The sequence below is a fragment of the Heliangelus exortis genome, chromosome Z, assembly GCF_036169615.1.
Source record: "Heliangelus exortis chromosome Z, bHelExo1.hap1, whole genome shotgun sequence".
NCBI lineage: Eukaryota > Metazoa > Chordata > Aves > Apodiformes > Trochilidae > Heliangelus > Heliangelus exortis.
The window spans coordinates 49,197,492-49,216,540 of NC_092454.1; the positions used below are offsets into that span (position 1 = coordinate 49,197,492).

Below are 19,049 nucleotides of genomic sequence, written 5' to 3' on the forward strand. Positions count from 1 at the left end.
ATTTATATTTTGGTCTTATTATCAATTTAATATTGATATTTTTGGTCTTGGTAATATTGAGCCTACAATCAGACATACATAGAATGCAGTCTGCATTTCTTTTCAATCTCCTCACAGTCACAGGTTTCCTACCAGCAGCTGAGGTTACTGCTTCATGTGTGTTAGAACATTTAGGGACTAAAAGGCTTTTGTTTTCTGCTCACAAACTGAAAATTCCATGTAGCAAGGTTGCCTCAGTACAAGCAGCAGTCTTGTGTGTCTGTTTTCAGTCTGACAAAATCAAACTCGCTGTCTGTAACCAAGTTTGTAGAACTGCTACAACTTAAATGCTATACTACAACTGATACGCTTTTCCAAATATTTAAAAACACTAGAAAAAAATAACAATAGTAAAAATAGCATATTTGACTCTGGTAACTAGTTTGCTATTTTTTTTACCTAGATTGCTTGTTCTTCTCTGTCCTGAACATCCTTCACTGCCACTACATACGAGTCCCTGTCTCACTGACTCATCTGGGTTTCACAGCTGCAAGGCTTGGAAGCTCTGCAGCTCTCATTACACAGTTGCTGTAGGCTTGGATTTCTCTCAGCCAGAGTAAGAAGCTGTAAGTGGAGTGTGCTTTACTTAGTCTCTTACTCACAGGAGGAATGGCTCCTGCACACACAGCACGGGGTGCAAACAGCGTTATGTCAAAAGTAGCTGTGATACCAAGAGCCTGTGCGGATGCTGCCCTGGTGCTGGGGCAGGGTGGTGTTGCTGTGCAGGCACCCCCCTTCCTGGAGAAGAGCATGGCTGAGTGTCCACTTGCTGTCTCAGGGGAGCATTCAAGTACATTTCAGGCTCTGGGTGTGTCTTTACATCCCACCGTATGGACAGTGTTCAGCCTTCCTAGCTGTGTCTCCTCCCGAGCTGTTGCCCACACCAGCCTGCTTGATTGTGTGGGACACAGGGGAGAAGGAAGCACAAAAAAAACCCCTGAATGCTGCCAACCCCTTCTCGGCAGTAGCCAAAACTAAATGCTGTGTTCTCAACACTGTTGGTTGCCCCCATACAGGCTACTATGAAGACAATTTCAGCCAGAGCCTGTACAAAACAAAGAAAATCTAGATCTTGGCACCAGTATCTGCTGAGACAAAGCCACATAAAGACCAGCTAGAGTCACTGAATGGTTTGTGTTGGAAGCAACCTCATGAATCATCTAGCCCCAGCCCCCTGCCATGGGCAAGGGCATCTTCAACTAGGCCAGGTTGCTCAAAGCCCCATCCAGCCTGGCCTTGAATGTTTCCAGGGAGGAGGCAGCCCCAACTTCTCTGAGCAACCTGTTCCAGTGTTTCACCACTCTCATTGTAAAGAATTTCTTCCTTGCCTACTTTACTCTTCTGGAGAAGAATTGTACTAGGTGAGCACATTTTCATAAGCTAGAGCCCTGGTATGAAATAACCATGCCATAAAATTTATGCCAGTGACCAGTCTCTCCTAGGGCTATTGGGTGACAGGCTGGACTCAGGCAGTCCATCAAGCTCAGAGAAAGATGAGTCGCATAGGTCTGTAGCTTCCTGGTACCACAACACTGGTTGCCAGACTGCTTCCCACTCCCCACACCCCAAGAACAAATGGAAGGTGATCCTTTGTCTGCCACAGGCTGCATCATTGTCAATCCACAATCACAAACAAGTGATCTTCCAAGGAGGCAGTGACTTTATAAAGTGCCCCTGAAACACTGTCTTTACCCTTAAAACAAGTGGGCAGTGGTTGCTACCCTGTCTTGCCCAGCACTGGTTGCTCAGCTTTGCCCACAGCCCATGCCTCGTCGAGCCTGCTTTATACACTGTGTACAAAGATAACTGTGCCACAGAGGATAACTTTTTTTAAAAAAAAATAACTCAAACCAAGCCAAGTGCTAGTAACAGTAACAGTATAAACAGTGATCCAGCTCATTCCCCTTCTTTCGTATGGAAGAACTGGCACAGTGCTGCCAGAGCTGGTCCAGATGTCACTAAGACAGTTAAAATTAGCTCCATTTTTAGGAATATTGGCTGAAAAAGAGCATTCCATTACTGGGGGAAAAAAAACAATGGGCAGACCTATCGAGCACACAGAGAGACACCACTGTTGGCAGTTTTTATTTTTTCAGGAAGAATCTTGGCTGTCTCATGTAAAAATTCTTTCTGTGTAGGGAAGTCTAGAACTGGACACCCACTAAAGCAATGTTGTCACAGCAGCTTCTTACAATATTTAATGAAGCACCACAAATTGGTCATTTAAAATCTAGGGGATTCAGTCCCCTAGCATGGAAAACTACATGCACCTTTAGTTTTTGCTCTGCTAATTAGAAATTTAGGAAATTGTCCAAGTCTAGAAGCCATCAGGCCGGCCAGCTCATTGAACTAGAGAAAGCTTCCTGCTTTGCAAGGCAGAGAAGAAGAAATCACAATGTGTATTATAACAAGAGTGATAACAAGTCACCTGTTACCTGATGATTCTTGCCTTCTCTCTACATCTTTATTCTGTATTCTATTTATAAGTCACTGCTTGTGGTGAAATAGCCAAGAACAACCAAAAGCCCTTGAGCTACCTGCTAAGACAGAAAACCACTTAATGGGTAATCGTAGCCTTGAAATTCTCTAACCAACTGTTAAAAATTTTGATTACACAGTGAACTCATTTCATACATTGCCTTTTGTATAGCCAAATGGAGTAATTCATTTCAGCAAGCTTGCACACTGATTGGTAGGGTGGAAGTTTTTTTCCTGTTAATTCACTATCAGTGAATGGAGGGTGCTTCTGAGCCTCCCTACTTCCATTTGTGACCAAGGCTGGATCACACATTTCAGCAGGCGTGAGGGCTCTGCTCTCTGCACCAGAAATGCTGAAATACAGAGCTGAGATGAAGGCTTTCCCATTCTCTGACCCATGCAGGTTTATAGGAAGGATTTTAAAGGGAGCTGAGCAAAACTTAGGTAGGCGGCTGGGAATAATGTGTTACCCTCTGTTTCTTTCTCTGTTTCTCCCCGCCTCCTCCACCTGGCTGACCAGCTGTCTTTTGTGCCTGCTGTCTATTATCTTCAATAAGTGCAGATAAGATTCCTTTTACAGTACCTTTAAGGTATGGAGGTGCATTATAAAGTCTCCAAGCCCAGCGTGACAAGCAGCTCAGCAGCTCCAGGACTGTGTTGTCGCTGTTTTTCACACAGCTGGGAATGGATCTGGGAGTTTCTGTGAGTGTGTGTGAAGCCACATTTGCTCACTCATTTTGTCCTGTCCTGCAGGGGTCTGGCCAGTTTGGGGCAATGCTGGTTTTCTGCCTGCACTGATGCATGTCTCCTCAGACTATGGGGCAGAAGTATATGATGCAGCTACAGAAAACAGAAAAGAGCTTGCTTTTCAAAACAGAAAAGCAGACATCCTATTAGGTGATGTTTAGGCTTTTGTAATAATGCCACCATGCACCTCAGATAGGCAGAAGTCATAATGTGTACCAGCACAGAATGAAGTGACCCTCAGAAACTATCCTCTGTGAAACACAAAAGTGCATTTTTTTGTTTGTTTCTACCTATCTTTCTCAATATATATTCTTTCATTCTAACCAAATCGTGAAACCCACTAGCTAAAGCTTATTGGTATACAAGAGGAGTCCTAGGTTTTGCCCTTGGAATAGCATAGGGAAGCTATTCAATCATTACCTAAACCTTTTGTTGGTTATTTTATTCCTGTATTTCAACACAGGTCCCTTATCTGCAGCCAGGGAAGCACATCAATGTGTGTGTGACACGGCAGCCACCTGGTGTGGCTCCAGCTTCAGCTGGAGGTCAGGTCCCTCCTGGAGTGCACTGAAGGCACCCCAATTATCTCCAAGGTACTGGGGCTGAAACAGACTCCTGCTGCCCTGGGAGGCCACTCCGATGTCACTTCTTGTTTGCAGGTGTTTGGATTGTCCTAATACTCGTATGATTTATTTGCAAGAGGTAGGGGACACCTCCTCTGTGTACAGATACTGATAAAGACAAGCACACAGTTTACTTTTCTGTGTGGCACGAAAGCTTTTAATAACAGCAGTTAAAAAAATAATTGCAACTCTAGATTTGGTATCTGCAGGATCAAATTTAACTGACGCGTACCGGGTGTTTTTACTACTTTAAAAAACAAACAAACAAACAAAAATAGGTAACAACAAAACGGTGGCCTTTCCGTCTAGAGACAGTGCAAAAGCTGCAACGTCCAGATGGGATTTCTGCCTTTCCAAGCCAGTGCACGGCTCCCATCTCGATGTCACCAAGCCGACTGCCAAGAGTTTGTAACCCTGGCTCGCTGCCGGTGCCCGCAGAGCAGACCCCGGGCCCTCGGTGCCCTCACCCCCGGTGCCGCTGCCCCTCCCCGTCGGCCAGCGGGATGATGCGCACCGACCGGGGGGCGGCAGGGGACGAACCGGGACGTTTCTCTCCAAGGTTTCGCACACGATTTGTCGCCTGCACCTTTGGCTCCGCAGGACACCGGACGGAACTCCCCCGTCCTCTCCCCTTCACCGCCCCCCTTCTCCTCAGCCCTCCCCCCTCGACCACCCCCTCCGCCCCCTTCTCTCCTTCGCCGCACCGTCCGCCCCCTTCTCTCCTTCACCTCCTCCTCCGCCCCTTCCCCTCTGCCCCCTCCCTGCCCCCTCCTCCTCTCTCCTTCGCCCCTTTCCCTCCGCCCCCTCCCCTTCAATGCCCCCTCCTCCGCCTCCTCTCCCCCCTCCATTCTCCCCTCCTTCGCTCCCCCTCCTTCACCGCCCCTTCCCCTCCGCGCCCTCACCTTTCGCCCCGTCCCTTGCCCCCCACCACCCCCCTCACCCCCCAGCGCTCCAGTACCAGCGGTACCAGCGCTCCAGACTGACACCTCCGGGCCGCGAGGTGGCGCTGCCGCGGCTGCCGCCTTGTCGCTGGTCCCTCTGCCGCCTACTCTCCGCCGCGCGTCCGGGCCGCAGCGCGCCATGGAGGCTCCCCCGGTGACCATGATGCCCGTGACGGGCGGCACCATCAACATGATGGAGTACCTGCTACAAGGTGAGCGGCGGGAGGGCGGGCGGGCGGCGGGGACAGGCAGCTCCCTCCCTCCCGCCGCCTGGGAGGAGAGCGCACGGCGGACCGCAGGGCCTGCGTGCCGCTGCCAAGCCGCTGCCTCGCCGGCCGAGGTCAGCCTGGGGGCTCTGAGGGGAGCTCGGGGCGGGAGCACGGGCCGACGGAGGGGCCGGAGAGAGCCCCCGGGAAGGGAGAGGGGAGGCGGGAGAAGAGGGGAGGCGGAGGAAGAGGGGAGAAAGTAACCGGGGCGCTGTCTCCACCCGCCGCAGGAAGCGTTTTGGACCAGAGCCTGGAGAGCCTCCTACACCGCCTGCGCGGCCTGTGCGACAACATGGAACCGGAGACGTTTCTGGACCACGAGATGGTGTTCCTGCTGAAGGGGCAGCAGGCCAGCCCCTTCGTGCTGCGGGCACGGCGGTCCATGGACAAAAGCGGGATGCCCTGGCACCTGCGGTACCTGGGCCAGCCAGAGATCGGCGACAAGAACCGCCACGCGCTGGTGCGCAACTGCGTGGATATCGCCACTTCGGACAACCTGACGGACTTCCTGGTGGAGATGGGATTCCGCATGGACCACGAGTTTGTGGCCAAAGGGCACGTGTTCCGCAAGGGCATCATGAAGATCGTGGTGTACAAGATCTTCCGCATCCTCATGCCGGGAAACACGGAGAGCATTGAGCCCCTCTCCCTCTCGTACCTGGTGGAGCTCAACGTGGTAGCTCCAGCAGGGCAGGACGTTGTTTCTGATGACATGAGAAACTTTGCCGAGCAACTGAAGCCTCTAGTGCACCTGGAAAAAATTGACCCCAAAAGGCTAATGTAATTGAAAAGCTGGGCTTTGGACTTACACAAATAATCCTTCTGTGTACCCCCATCGTGGTGGTGCTTGCTTTTTGTTTTTTGGTTTTTTTTTTAAAGCACCATGCCTGTATCCTTCATAGTCATCCTTTTTTCCTTTCGAGTAACACACAAAATTAGTATTCTTTAATGTGTGAGGTGTTGTATGACAAAAGTATAAATGCAGGAATTAGCATAAAAGAGCAAATGTCCACCTATTTCCAGTGGAATAGTAAAATGGTAGATGTCACGGGAACAGCTAGAACAAAACACATTTTATAGTGAAAATGTTTCTGATGTAACTGAGTTAGAATTTATCAGTATTACAGTTGCCAGATGTTTTTCAAATCTCTTAATGCTGTTTCATCTTTTTTCACTGAAGTGGGGTATAGCAGTCTTGGTTAATCAGAAAGTAGTAAGTTACATGGTTTGGTTTTTTATTTATTGTTCGACTTCTCACACCTGTCAACAGCATTGAAAAATGGCACATTACAGCAGCTAAGAGCATTGTACAGCTACAGTGATGATTTTGTTTAGCATTTCTTTTGACAGCAGGATGATCAGTTACCCCCCCGATATTTCCGTGATGCTGAGGTTTGAGAGTTTTAAAATTCAGTTCAAACAAAAAAGGTTGGGGAAAAAAAAAACCCAAAGGTTAAGGATGCAGACGTTTTACTGAAACACAACAACCTCTGTCAGAGACATTGCCACCGTTTGGCACCACACAGCTTTCTAGGTTAAACAACTGAAAGCAAAGACTGCTGCCACAAAAAAACTTAAAAAAAAAAAAAAAAAAAAAAAAAAAAAAAAAAAAAAAAGGAAAAAGCCTTTTAAAATAAACAGCTGTATTTACAACACTGGAGCTCGGAGCAGATCAGCCAGATTATCAGATCAGCCGGATCCAGCAGATCAGCTGGATTATTGTTTGCCAAGTGCGGTGTCTCAGGTGTCCCACGGCTGGGGAGAGCCTTGCACAGCAGCACAGGAACATTGAGTACTGAGCGGTGCTTTTCCAGCAGGGAGCGAGGAGGTGACCAGTGCGACTGCTCACTACCCACGCTAGAAATGCTTCCTGGAAGGTCCGGACGAGCCGACAGTTCTGTTCCTGCTCAGCCATGACTCACGGTCCCCGGGCAGCACACTACCCCGGAATTCTTTAGGATAGTGTTACAGGGTGCAGCCTCCCAGGGGGTGGCCGGGCAGGTCCCGGAGCGAAACCCGAGGGGCTGCTCCGTGATTCAGTTTCAGTTCCGCCCCCACCCTCGGGCTTGCGGTCACATCCTCCCACTGTAACACTCCTTGGGAATCGCTTGCCGGAGACTCGCACTCTCCGTGGCTTAATCTCTTTGTGACAGGAGATTTTACGAGACAGCTAGGAGCTGAGTGCTGTGTGCCGTTCAAAGGGTGCATAGTTTTCAGCGGGGAGACACACAAAGCAGTAAGCGCACGGCTCCTCCCCGCTGCAGGTCTGAAAGGAACTCAACTGCTAATGGGCGTTCCAAGCTTTCTAAGTGGAAAGGCAAACCCATCACAGAGTGCTGATGGTAATGGAGTGGTGATCGGGAAATTCCACACTGAGCTTCACGCAGACTAACTCTAGAAAAAGGAAACCAACTGGAAGGTTCCTAATTAAAGGTTTTGCACGTAAAATGATGTGACGTCTGACTCGTGACTTAGATCAGTGACTTCCGGCTATTGATTGGTCTTGGTTCTCAAAAATAACAATAACTAAAAGTATCGTTTTTCATTAGAATTAAACTTTAAAAGTTGCAGCAATGCACATCACCAGGCTCTCTCGTTTTGGCTGCAGTGCATGCCTGTCAGAGGCAGGTGTGCAGGGGGAAAGCTCACTCCATCAAAGGGTTACAGCTGAAAAAAACCTGACACTTCAGGTGCCTGATGTTAAAAAAGTCTATCCCTTTCTTTTAACTAAGGAAATACACTTCTATTGTCCTATGAAGCTTTGCTTTTCTAGCTGAAGACTAAAGATAATTAATACTACTACTACTAGTCAGACACTGGTAAATTGCATGGCACTACTGCAATTAATTATTCATTATCTAGGGTTAAGTTACATTGTAGTTAGTTACACAGATAACTAGAGAAATGCTCAACCTCTCCTTACTGGAAGGTTTGCATTTTTTAAATTACACAACGTATGGGACCAAGATTGTTACAAGTTTTTGTTTTGGGATATTTATTTTTGCCAGCTAAAGAGCTGCACTCTTCAAGGTCAGGGCTTCCCTCAGGACTCCATTTTGTTGCAATTTATTACCCAAGGCCTGATGCAGCTGAACTTAAGGGTTTTTTGTTTGGTATGTGTGTTATTTCAAACTCATCCATCAGTCTTGCATACCTGTAAGGTTTCCACCTAGCTGATTACCACGTAAAGAGTAGACATCTCTGCATGACAAATAAAGGTAGAAACTTTACTGATCAATTAGGCACCAGATGTTACTGCTATGAAGAAAGTTTGCTCTACAGAAGCTCACATTGTTTCTTGAAAATTCCTCATACTTCAGATGAAGCCACAGGTTTAACTTCTGGCACTTCTCAGTCCTGAATATTCTCCTCATGGAAACTTCCACAGTGCTCTTAATTCTGTGCAAATGAAGACAAGAGCTGATAGACTTTGTAAATGCTCTATGTTCAGACTATATAGAAACATCCTTTAGCAAGCCTCTGATATGCTAGCATAACCTGAAGTTGGTTAAAAGGCAAATTATTTAAAATATAATATTCCTCCAAAGCACTGAAAGTTAAAAATAAATACAAACCAGGATTTTTCTTCATAATTTTTAATAGTTTTCACTTTTAAATACTGGTTTTAATTTTGTGATTGTAACATGGAAGAGCCAACTTCTTTTAATCTTCAAAACTTACCATTAGGATCATAAAGCTATTATAGAACAAACAGTTACACTCTACACACTCAAGGTACTCAAAAATATGATTCATGTTTTAAGTCTGTAGATGAACAGTGGCAATTCAAATACAGCGTTATCTGTACAACTTGACAAAAATACAGGTGGACAATCTGATTAACGAGAATCTGCACAACTTCAGATAAGCCAGCTCAGCCCAACTAAGTAAAAGGTAATTTTTTTTCCAAAGTGCATCACATTCTTCACAGATAAATTTGTCAAAATAAGGTGTTCATGTTCTCAGACATCTCACTTTCATTCCTAAGGAAAGTTCTATCAAGTAATTTCCTTCAGATCTAGTTTGGGAATGTTCAGATTCTCCAAACAGACACGGATATTTAGAGAGTGGTATCTGATAGAGGTGATTGCTGTGTACTCAGCCCTTCAAATTTGTTCATCTTATAAAAAACACCCATTCCAGAGTCCAGAGCTGCTTCTGCAGAGACCACCACAGCTGTGTAAGTACTTCCAATCCATTAACAGGAAGAAGCAAACTCAAGAGTGCACAGATAAGTGGCAGTGACTGAAAAAAGGGATGGGCTCATGAGACAGGGCAAATTTTATAAAACTAAAACCAAGATCCCTTCAAGAAGAAAAGGATCTACGGGCTACTTGCACACAGGCAATCTGAGAGGCCTAAGGAGAACGGCCTTTTTTAAACTTGTTCTTCAGTAGGTCAATTAAAACTGGTTTCTCAATCTTTTGACTCCTTGCATATTCTTTTAAGACGAGTCTTACAACTCTCATTGGGCCGGGCTAGCTGTAGTGAAGTACCAGTGCTTTTATCTGAAAGTAAAATTTATTCTTTACAAACAGTATCTGTAGTGTAATTTTATTTACAGAACAAATCGCAAAAGTACATCATATTTAGTGCAAATGCAACTAATGATAAGTTTATATACTGCTTTGTAAACTTTCCATACGTTTGTAAAATAAAGCTATCAAATTAAATTAATAAACTTGCCTGTGTTCCAACAACTACCAGAAATGGCAAATAAGGACTTAAACTCTTTATATTTTAGATCTATTTTTTGTTTTAAAGTTCCCATCAGTGGCTATGGTAGAATGAACAATTGCTTAGTTGATTGTAAAAAGATGAAGTACTTCTGAGGTATAAGATTTTTTTTTTTTAACATTGCAATATAAAATGCTCACTGGTGATATAGTAAACATGTACAAATTTTCATCTTATTTGCCTTACTAGCATTACCATATAGGCACTTTTCTACATATTCAAATTAACAGAATAACTCTGTAATAAGGCATATTCCATGCACACTGTTAGAGAAAGGCAAATAAAGAGAGAAGAGTTATGGAGCATGAAATCTGCATGCATGTGTAATCATGTGCTGTGTACGACTTCATCTCTACAGAGCAGATGAACAGATAGTTTTTCAGCACTCTGCAGATCACCTTTAATCCTTTACCAAATCATAATTATGTTAGTATATTTGTTTTCAAACACCTACCGTACTATAAAGACTTCTATCTTTTTGAAAAAAATATATCTGAAACCTTTTCCTCGAGATACACAGGTTAGTGAAATACTGAGCAGCCTCTGAAGAGTTTTCAACTATGGGACATATAGAAAAGACCTCAAAGTCAGTACCAGTCTGCCACAGTCCTCTCCTAATGAGCATCTCCAGAAACAAAGGCAGGCACATATCTGACATTAGAATTCTCACAGCAACTAAAGGGAACTTTCCAATAAGAACTACGCATCCTTATAGCTCCTCTGGATTCTTTTTATCGAGAGGCAAATAATTTTCTACATAAGCCTCACAGCACGGGTTTATTAACATGAGGAAAAACACATGCAGGATCTGAAAACAATGTACTCAACCTCATTCTGGACTGGGAATGTTGTCTTACATCGTCCACATTACTTCAATATATATTCTGGTGTACCTTCTCACAGCTTCAGGAAAGCTCTGGATATCATGCAAGAAAGCAGTCCACATATAGCATGAACAGATGACTTCCAGCTTTCAGGCAGTCTCTTGCGCTCATACAGAATCTTCCTAGATTTCTCTGGATCATGTTTAATAACAAAAATTCTGTAGCACATATTACATAACTAAAAAATACAATAGAAATATAAAGATATCTGGAAAAAAAATAAAGCTTTTCACACTCTTACTCCTTCAGAACCAAAGATCTTCATAAGAGTAAGACAATAGAAAGGCAAAGTCATAAGGATATCGACAGCCCTCAGTTATTAACTCACATTTTATATAACAAGATGATTCATTATAGAAACCAGCAGCAATGAACTATGATTATACAAAGCAAAACAAAACCTGCCAACGAGTCACCTAGGCTTTACTCAAGTCCCTTCCTCCCCTCTCCTAAAACATCACACAGATTTTTGTGCATATAAAGCACATACAGTATGCTATAGGTGCATTTGCCTTTTGTGCTTTTTACACACACACACACACACACACAAAACCTGTGTGAGTATCTTAGGAAGGCTGACAGTGAAATTCTGCAAGTTGCTTAAAGTTGAAGCAGTAATCCATGTTGGTGATTCAAAGTTGTACAGTGTTCTTCCCCTTCTAAAGCAAGCAAATAAAAATAGACTCATATACATGTTATCATTACATGTATTTATAACTACACATTGATTCAGCAAGAGAAGTCAGCAGGACAGAGATAGTGTTAAATATTCAGGCTCGTGATGTTGCAACACTTCTTCACTTCAGTATACAAAGCCAAGAACTTGGGCCATAAAAAAAGACTGTAGATCCTTCGTTCCAGCATGGAGTACTCTATGCATGGTCATTTCTCCAACGTGGAATGTTCACCCAGTCTTGTTCTGATCACTACAAATAAGCAAAGACAAAAAATACCGAACTGAAAAATTTACAGTAAGTAGGAAAACTTGTGAAACACCTTAAATTGTATAAGCACCGATACAATGTTTGAACTCCTGGCTCTTGACAACTATGCCCTTAATGGTTCACCTACATTAGTTCTCTAAGAATATAAAATAAAGTCATTAGTTAGTCATTAGTGTGAGTCATTACAGGGCTACCTGTTACCAAAGAATCAAATGACTAAGGCATTTGGAGTCTGACATAATAAATAGAACCAGAGGTACCCTGTGTCATACATAGAAAAAGCAATAAAAACTCATTTCCAGATCTTCTGTAATACTAGAACTACCAAATAGAATTCAATGACCTGACAGTGGTTACACATAATCAATTATATAGAGCAGGAGTCTACACTAACAAGCATTAAGTGGAGCTTTACTTAGCACTAAGGTTTTTGTCTGACAGGTTCAAGCAGCCCCAGAAATCATCAATAAATCATTTTTTTAATGGCATATTATCATTCAGATGTTAAAATAATTTTAGATTAGTCCAATGACCTATACTACTAAAATATATTCACTGACTTCACAAAGTGTATGTAAATACCTTTTCTTAGGCTCACCACTAAGGCCTTTACAATACACCAATAATTGAAAATGGTTTGCCTGAAAAGTTCTATTAATAAAAATCCTGTCAATATAAACTTGACCTCCACAGTATTCTATGAAATATGCTATTATAAGGAGAATTTCAGAGATCAGCACCTTATGAGGCTCTAGAGATACTTCAGTATTCACTCTTTTCAGAGAAAGTGTTAAATGCCTGTGATAGGTGAGAAGAATACTTCATCCTTTTACACTTCTATATAAAGTAGACAGGTGAGCAAAAACTTACAAGATAAACTAGTAGAATACCACAAAAGCTAATCCTTGATAATTTGTACAGTCCTTATTTTTCATGCTGATAATGCACACTGACTATATAAATGTTTAAAAAAGTATATTGCATACAGATATTAAAAGTAAGCACTGAATTCATGTTAATCATATGACACTTCAAGACTGCGTACTTCTGTTTGGCCTTAAGTTTACAACAGTGAATCAAAAAAGAAAAAAAAAAAAGAATGCATACCTGCTAACACTAGAATAAAATAGGCTTTCCTGCTGTTTTCTCTTGCACATATGATGTGAAACGCTTCAAGAATTTTGGATATTCTCGTCTTGCCACAGCCCGTAACACTGATGCTGGTGCCCATCCTCCTGGGTTCACTAGATGATAGGAAGAGAGACATTCAAATACAGCAAATCTGCTAAAGGCTAGAAAAGAAAACTCCTTGGAACTCAGAAGTGACTGGAAAGAATAATGATCAGTGGCTTTTTTTTTTTTAATGCCCTTACAGCTTATTCTGTAGCAGTTTCTGAATACTCAAGTTCTGTCTATGATACTGCTATTTAGAAAACATTAAGTGTAATGTGTTGACTCTTTGGGCAATGTCCAAAAGAAAGGTGACAATCTCTAAGAACTTGCAAGAAACAACAGAGATGTGAGTTACTTATTTCAAGGAAAAGAGAAGTAAGTCTTAACTTTTTAGTACGGGTTGCATTTGTCTGCAGAATTTCCACATAGCCAATGTCTTAGAAATTATTTTGAAAGCACTTTAAATAAAATTCAAACTGATTCTAAACTATGCTTCAATTCACAGGGCAAGTATTCTTCTGAAAATGATACAACCTCCCATATAATCACAGTTCAGAATCCAACAGTGAAAATGCTTTTTAAGTAACTGGTGAACGTCTAAAAAGGAAACAAAGTGGCCAGCACCACAGTAATATAGTCAGGTTATATAATGTAATTGGTACAGGAATTAATACAAAGTGCATCACTCTTATATGGCAAAGATCTACTGAACCAATTTTTCAAACTCTTGACTCTTTTGTAAACCATGTAGTCGATGGTTGAAAGTAATAGGCAGTTGAGCTACCCTTGGAGTATTTTGCAGCTGGCCGTAGAGGAGCTGAAAAGTATATAGCTCCTATACTACAATACACTGCTAAATGCTGAGTATGGTTGGGGCCTTGGTAACTTTTCAATCAATACCAGGAGTTTTATCAGTTAAATTGTAAAAAAAAAAAAAAAAAAATATATATATATATAGTCTAAACTATCCAGCTTGCAAACATTTTCGTATAAAATATGTGACACCAAGAACTGAGTCTTTACTTAGAAGCAGCTCTTCAGCCTAACAAGATGACATGGAGGAAAAAAATTACAGCAGTAAATGAAAAAAACCCACACTATAAATCAAACAAAAAGCTATGCCTAGTCATCTCAGTAGTAGACATTTCTTCTGCCCACCCTCCCACACCTCAAGGTTCTGGTACTGAGGACTGAGCTCCATGCCAGTTCTATTGACTTCTCCCAGAATACCATGCAAGGAATGATCCTGTCCACCAAATTCATGCTGCACATTAACTCAAGTCTTTTCACACATAAGGACCTCCAGTTTGATGCTAAAGATAAACTGAACAGAACACTGCATTGACCTTTGTTTGGCAGCATTCAAGCTCCCCAGAATTAACATATATCACGAATGTTATACTGATAAATTTTAGACTTACCATTAGCTACATATGTAATCTTGCATAGGATGTTGTCCCTGCTTATTTCTTTGTTCCCCTCTGGTGGGCTTACTAATGTCTGACAAATCATAGCAATATTTATTTTGGCACGGACACAGCGATTGTTCAGCTGCCAAAAAAAAAAAACAGGAAACATTTGTAAGACTCAAATGAAATTTGTGTCAGCATACTTGACTGCTAACAATTTAATTTGCTATGAAGTCCAAGACACCTCTGAAGCTGTGCTTCTGAGAGTGAATTCTCACACTACATGGATGTAATGTGAGTGTGGGTGAAACGCAAGGTACATGGTGAACAGTGAAAGGGTTAAACTAAACTGCCTGAATCTCAGGTTTCTGCTTGCTTAATATATATTGCAATTTAATTACTCCATTTATTGTGACAAATGAGTACAGAAACATTTTGGGAACATTTTAAAGAACAATTATCAATTTACAAGCATCAGTTAGTAATTTCTTCCCTGTGAGCAGGCCCTGGCATAACCATCAGCACAGAAACACTCTAAAGAAAATGACCATTTCCACTGTCTAACAGAAATAAGGCAGAACGGTGTAGGAGGCAGGGTTCAGAGATTCCTCATCTGGAATTATACAAGCCTCCTATATCTGACAATACCAAAGAGTTACTGATCTGACTCCATACAAAATAATCTCATCCTTTAAAATGTTTTCAGATATCCAGAAATTTTTCTTGCATTTTGGTGCATTCTCTGCTGAGAAAAGGCAGGAAACCTTTTGGCTCACCAGGTCATTGTATCACCTGATTTAAATAAACTATTTTTGCATAACTCCTCACCTTCCTCATACTACTATTGCACATGCATTTTTCTGCTATGTGACAATATGTATTAAAAGCAGAACTTGATAGAATGAAAACAGTACTTACAGGAGCACTGTCATGCTCCACAGAAAAGTTGCACACAATCCATGTTTCAGGATCATTTTCACTGAATGCTGGTATCTTTTTTATGGCAGACAAATACAGCACATCCCTTTGAGAAGCTGGCCACACCCTCTGCAGAGAAACACCTAAATATAAGCTTTACCAGTTTTACAAATTAATTACTTACTGTTCTTAGACACAAGAAAAAACACGGAATGCAAACCCTGTCAATCACTTCATTTAAGTAAAACTTTCTTGAAGTTAGTAATTTAATTTTCAAAACTGAAACAGAACATAACTATTATACAGATGTTTTTTTAAAAATAAGGCAAAAGTTTAACACTTTGAAAATGCAGGAAGCCAAGCTGTAATGACTTTTTTTGTATACACACAGTATAAATATTATAAATGCACTGACAGTTACTGTGCCTCCAGAGAGAAACAGACCAAGGGATAAAAATATTTAAAATAAATATTTCAAAAAGCTATTGCTTCAGTAACACAGATATGGTAAATTGATTCTACACAAGAGAAATTTTAAGAAGCAAAATATAAATAAAATAAGAAAACATACAAAAGCCACTTTCCTGACACTTCATAGGAGAGAAGTCTAGTTTTTTACTACAATGCTACACAGTTTTACACAGTTTTCTTACTCAAAATCACTCATCTTCCGTTACAGAAATTTTAAGGTAACCACCTAGCTGGCAGAAATGCAGAAAAAACCATCTGGTTTAATATATGAGAATGCTAATGCTTGGAATCACACAAGATTAAAGATTAATCTGAACCCTTCTCATGTTTTTGAACTTTGTTACAGTTGTTGGGTTGTAATTCAAATGAACATTTTGGTAAAGTTATCCCAGAGCTGGATACAGGAGAAGAGGAAACAATGAAATTGTAAGAACAACTGCTGTTGTACCAGCAATTATACCTCTTCAATGCAAAATGTGTATGTCAACTACTTGTCATAAGCCATAGCTTGCAGTATAGCAACAAAACATATGGTACAATGTTATGGGCTTCTTTCCTGTTATCAGATTGATTTACTGCTTCTGCTCACTTTAGATGACTCTCACTTGTTGGCAGTGATCTATTCAGAGATTAAAACCAGTCCTTATTTGCTATTTCAAGCTCTATTAGATGTATGCACAAATTTTCTACCACAACAAATTTGAAAAAATGTACAATGTTGCAGTTTACTAGAGAACTTTCTGAAATGTTGTAAATGGTATTTTAAGTTTTTCAGCCGTTTCAGAATAAGATCAGAATTTATATGCTGCAGACTGCCTAACTAAGGTAGACATACAGTTGAAGTGTTATTACCTTATGTGTCTGGTAAATGATGATTGCATTATCAGCTAAATTTTCCACAACATGGAAATTTTCAATCGTTGCTAAAAGGGAAAAAAGACAATCCATAGGTAAACAAGGGCAGATATTAGGCTAGTGTTATAAACAACATCCTTGCTGATGAGCATGCAAAGCTTAGGAACCAGTTCCTTACTTTCCCAGTCATTACGAACATCGACGTTCCAGAAGTAGTGGCAAACTTCATGCCCTGTGACTCCTTTAACAGCATGAGTTGCTTTCAAAGGGTCTAAAACTATTCCATTCTCCTCCACCTCTCTTCTGTATACCTATAGCCAAACACAAAGAAAAAAATTCAGAACAGAAGTTATCAGAACTTACTGCAAGACTAACACGTGAATAATTTCCCCACATCAGTGTTCTCTAGTAACTACCTATGCAGACATTTTTACAAAGAATGATAGTAGGTTTGGGGTTGGAAGGGACCTCTGAAGATCATCTGGTTCCAACTCCTCTACATGGGCAGGGACACCTTCCACTAGATCAGGATGTTCAAAGCCCCATCCAACCTGGCCTTGAACACTTACAGGGAGGGGGCAGCCACAGCTTCCCTGGGATGGAGCATGAAATGGCAATACATGGCAATTCCCATTAAAATATCAGTATTTTAAGACTCTCTGCCCCCCAAATGATTAAGCTACCTTATTTATCACTATGCACAAGGATCCACACAAGGACAATAGAGCAGCCCGCACAGTGACTTGCTAATCTAACATTTTCATACATTGAATTTACATATTATTTTGTTACCAAGTTCAAAGTCGGAGAGAATGAGGAAGGAATGTGCAAAGACAAAGCTATTGCAAGAGCTACATAGGATTTTATATAAATAGATCAGAAGCCACTACTCTTGTGGACTCCAGTCCTAACTTAAAGCTTCTGTCTGAAAATAGTATTAAGACCACAACATGCTTGAGTGATAGTATTTTCAGATATCATGGAATCATTCAGGTTGGAAAATACCCTTAAAATCACTGAGTCCAACTGTAAACCTTACACTGCCAAGTCCACCAGAGTGGAAGTATTTGTCTTGGCAGCACATCATCTTATATTAATTGAACAAAACCCCAAACCTTTACCTTCATTTCTCCTTCTTCAACCACTAGCTGCCAATTGGCATCCCCTCCTACATCTTGCAAGGAATATGTCATATGGTTTTGTACCATCTCTTCCACCTTTAAAAGAAGAAAAAAAAAAACAGAAACAACACATTTTTAACTCATTTTGCTCATCTCCTTGGGAAGAGACTGTACAGTACTGGCAGCCACAGGTCAATGCTTCAAATCCTGTGCAGAAACTGACTTTGGACAACAGAGCTTTCTAAGACAGATTAAAAAAACCCCAAATATTTCTAACACTCAAACACAAAAGACAAAATCTTGATTAAACCTCTGACTTAATTCTTTATAGGTATTTCCTATATCTCCTTTGCACCTCAAAGATCACTATTTCTACCTAAGACAGTTTTATTTCAACATATGGCAAAATCAGCTTTGCTTAAATAGAATTACAATGCACACTTAGATATTCACTGAAGAGCATTTAAAAAAAGCTGAAGAAAGGTGGGGAGGATGAGGATGAAGACAGATGGCCTAAAAAAGTAAATGCATATCAAAACTCATTTTGGAAGAGCAGTGAAGGAAGCTGTCATGAGCGAAGCATGTCTGTTTTGTTTCACTGGCACCTTTGTACAGTTGCCAACTAAAGAACAAGAACAAAACCAAAACACTTATATTAAAAACCTATGAAGACTCAGAGACTCTGCTATCATAAAAACACGTAAAAATAATTTTTGCTAGACTGTTGTGTGCTGTTCTTGAAGACGAACTATTTGATAGATTTTAATCAGGCTATGTGAATACCTCTTTTTTCCCATATAATGTACATGAAAATGGATGCTAAAACAAGAAATGTATTTTCATTTTGAATCTACAATCTGATTCTGCTTCTTTGGTTCCCCTTCTCTTTCCAAATCCCACTCTCCTCCAAATAAAAACAGAAGCAAGAATGTCATCCATCATCATGTACTGTTTGCAGGTAATGGCAATACTTAAATAACTTTTTTCCACCCAGAAGGTAGGTGACTACTGAAATTTGTCAAAATAACACACAGAATCATTACAGTTGGAAAAGATCTCTAGGATCACCAAGTCCAACTGTCCAAAACCATCCAAGCCCAACTGTCCACCAAGTCCAACCTGTCACAGCATGTAATTTCATGTGATTGACACCATTTTCTTGAATTATTATATTCTTGACTTTTTTTCAAAAGGCAAAGTACTACAAGCAAAGGTTGCTTGATTCACCAACACAGAGATTAGTCTAAGAACTGCACAATCACAAACTTAATAGCCTGAACCCATAAGTGGTATTGCACAACTTACGAAAATATGAAGCTCAGTGTGTATATAAAATACAATGTGTATTTGATAAAATAGTATAAGAAAGAGAAAGCTAAATTAAAGAATACTTAATGGTTTTTTTCTGATATGCTATAGAATTTAAAGAAGTTATTTACTTTT

At 41.1% G+C, this 19,049-nt stretch overlaps 2 protein-coding genes across 5 annotated transcripts in view; one reads left to right on the forward strand and one right to left on the reverse strand.

Annotated features, from left to right (window-relative positions):
• The first annotated feature begins 4,472 nt into the window (after positions 1-4,472).
• MED18 (mediator complex subunit 18) lies at positions 4,473-6,404 on the forward strand. The gene is made up of 2 exons (XM_071731047.1): positions 4,473-5,040; positions 5,325-6,404. Exons 1-2 carry the CDS (start codon positions 4,968-4,970, stop codon positions 5,876-5,878), a joined length of 627 nt encoding a protein of 208 aa, XP_071587148.1. The 5' UTR covers positions 4,473-4,967; the 3' UTR covers positions 5,879-6,404.
• A 2,270-nt stretch (positions 6,405-8,674) lies between these two features.
• CERT1 (ceramide transporter 1) overlaps positions 8,675-19,049 on the reverse strand; it is a 70,182-nt gene continuing 59,807 nt past the window's right edge. For all 4 annotated transcript variants that reach the window (XM_071731044.1, XM_071731046.1, XM_071731045.1 and 1 more), the window contains 7 exons: positions 17,607-17,702; positions 16,664-16,796; positions 16,483-16,553; positions 15,160-15,288; positions 14,254-14,383; positions 12,767-12,903; positions 8,675-11,641 (listed from right to left, as the gene is read on the reverse strand). In XM_071731044.1, coding sequence (XP_071587145.1) covers positions 12,776-12,903; positions 14,254-14,383; positions 15,160-15,288; positions 16,483-16,553; positions 16,664-16,796; positions 17,607-17,702 — 687 coding nt within the window. In that variant the 3' untranslated portion in view covers positions 8,675-11,641; positions 12,767-12,775. The remainder of the gene's footprint in view (positions 11,642-12,766; positions 12,904-14,253; positions 14,384-15,159; positions 15,289-16,482; positions 16,554-16,663; positions 16,797-17,606; positions 17,703-19,049) is intronic.

What these genes read in the sequence shown, in the direction of transcription:
- MED18 (XM_071731047.1), top strand. Translation starts at nt 4,968, where the DNA reads ATGGAGGCTCCCCCGGTGACCATGATGCCCGTGACGGGCGGCACCATC. An exon ending in GATGGAGTACCTGCTACAAG is followed by an intron (nt 5,041 to 5,324) that starts GTGAGCGGCGGG and finishes CACCCGCCGCAG; the next exon opens with GAAGCGTTTTGGACCAGAGC.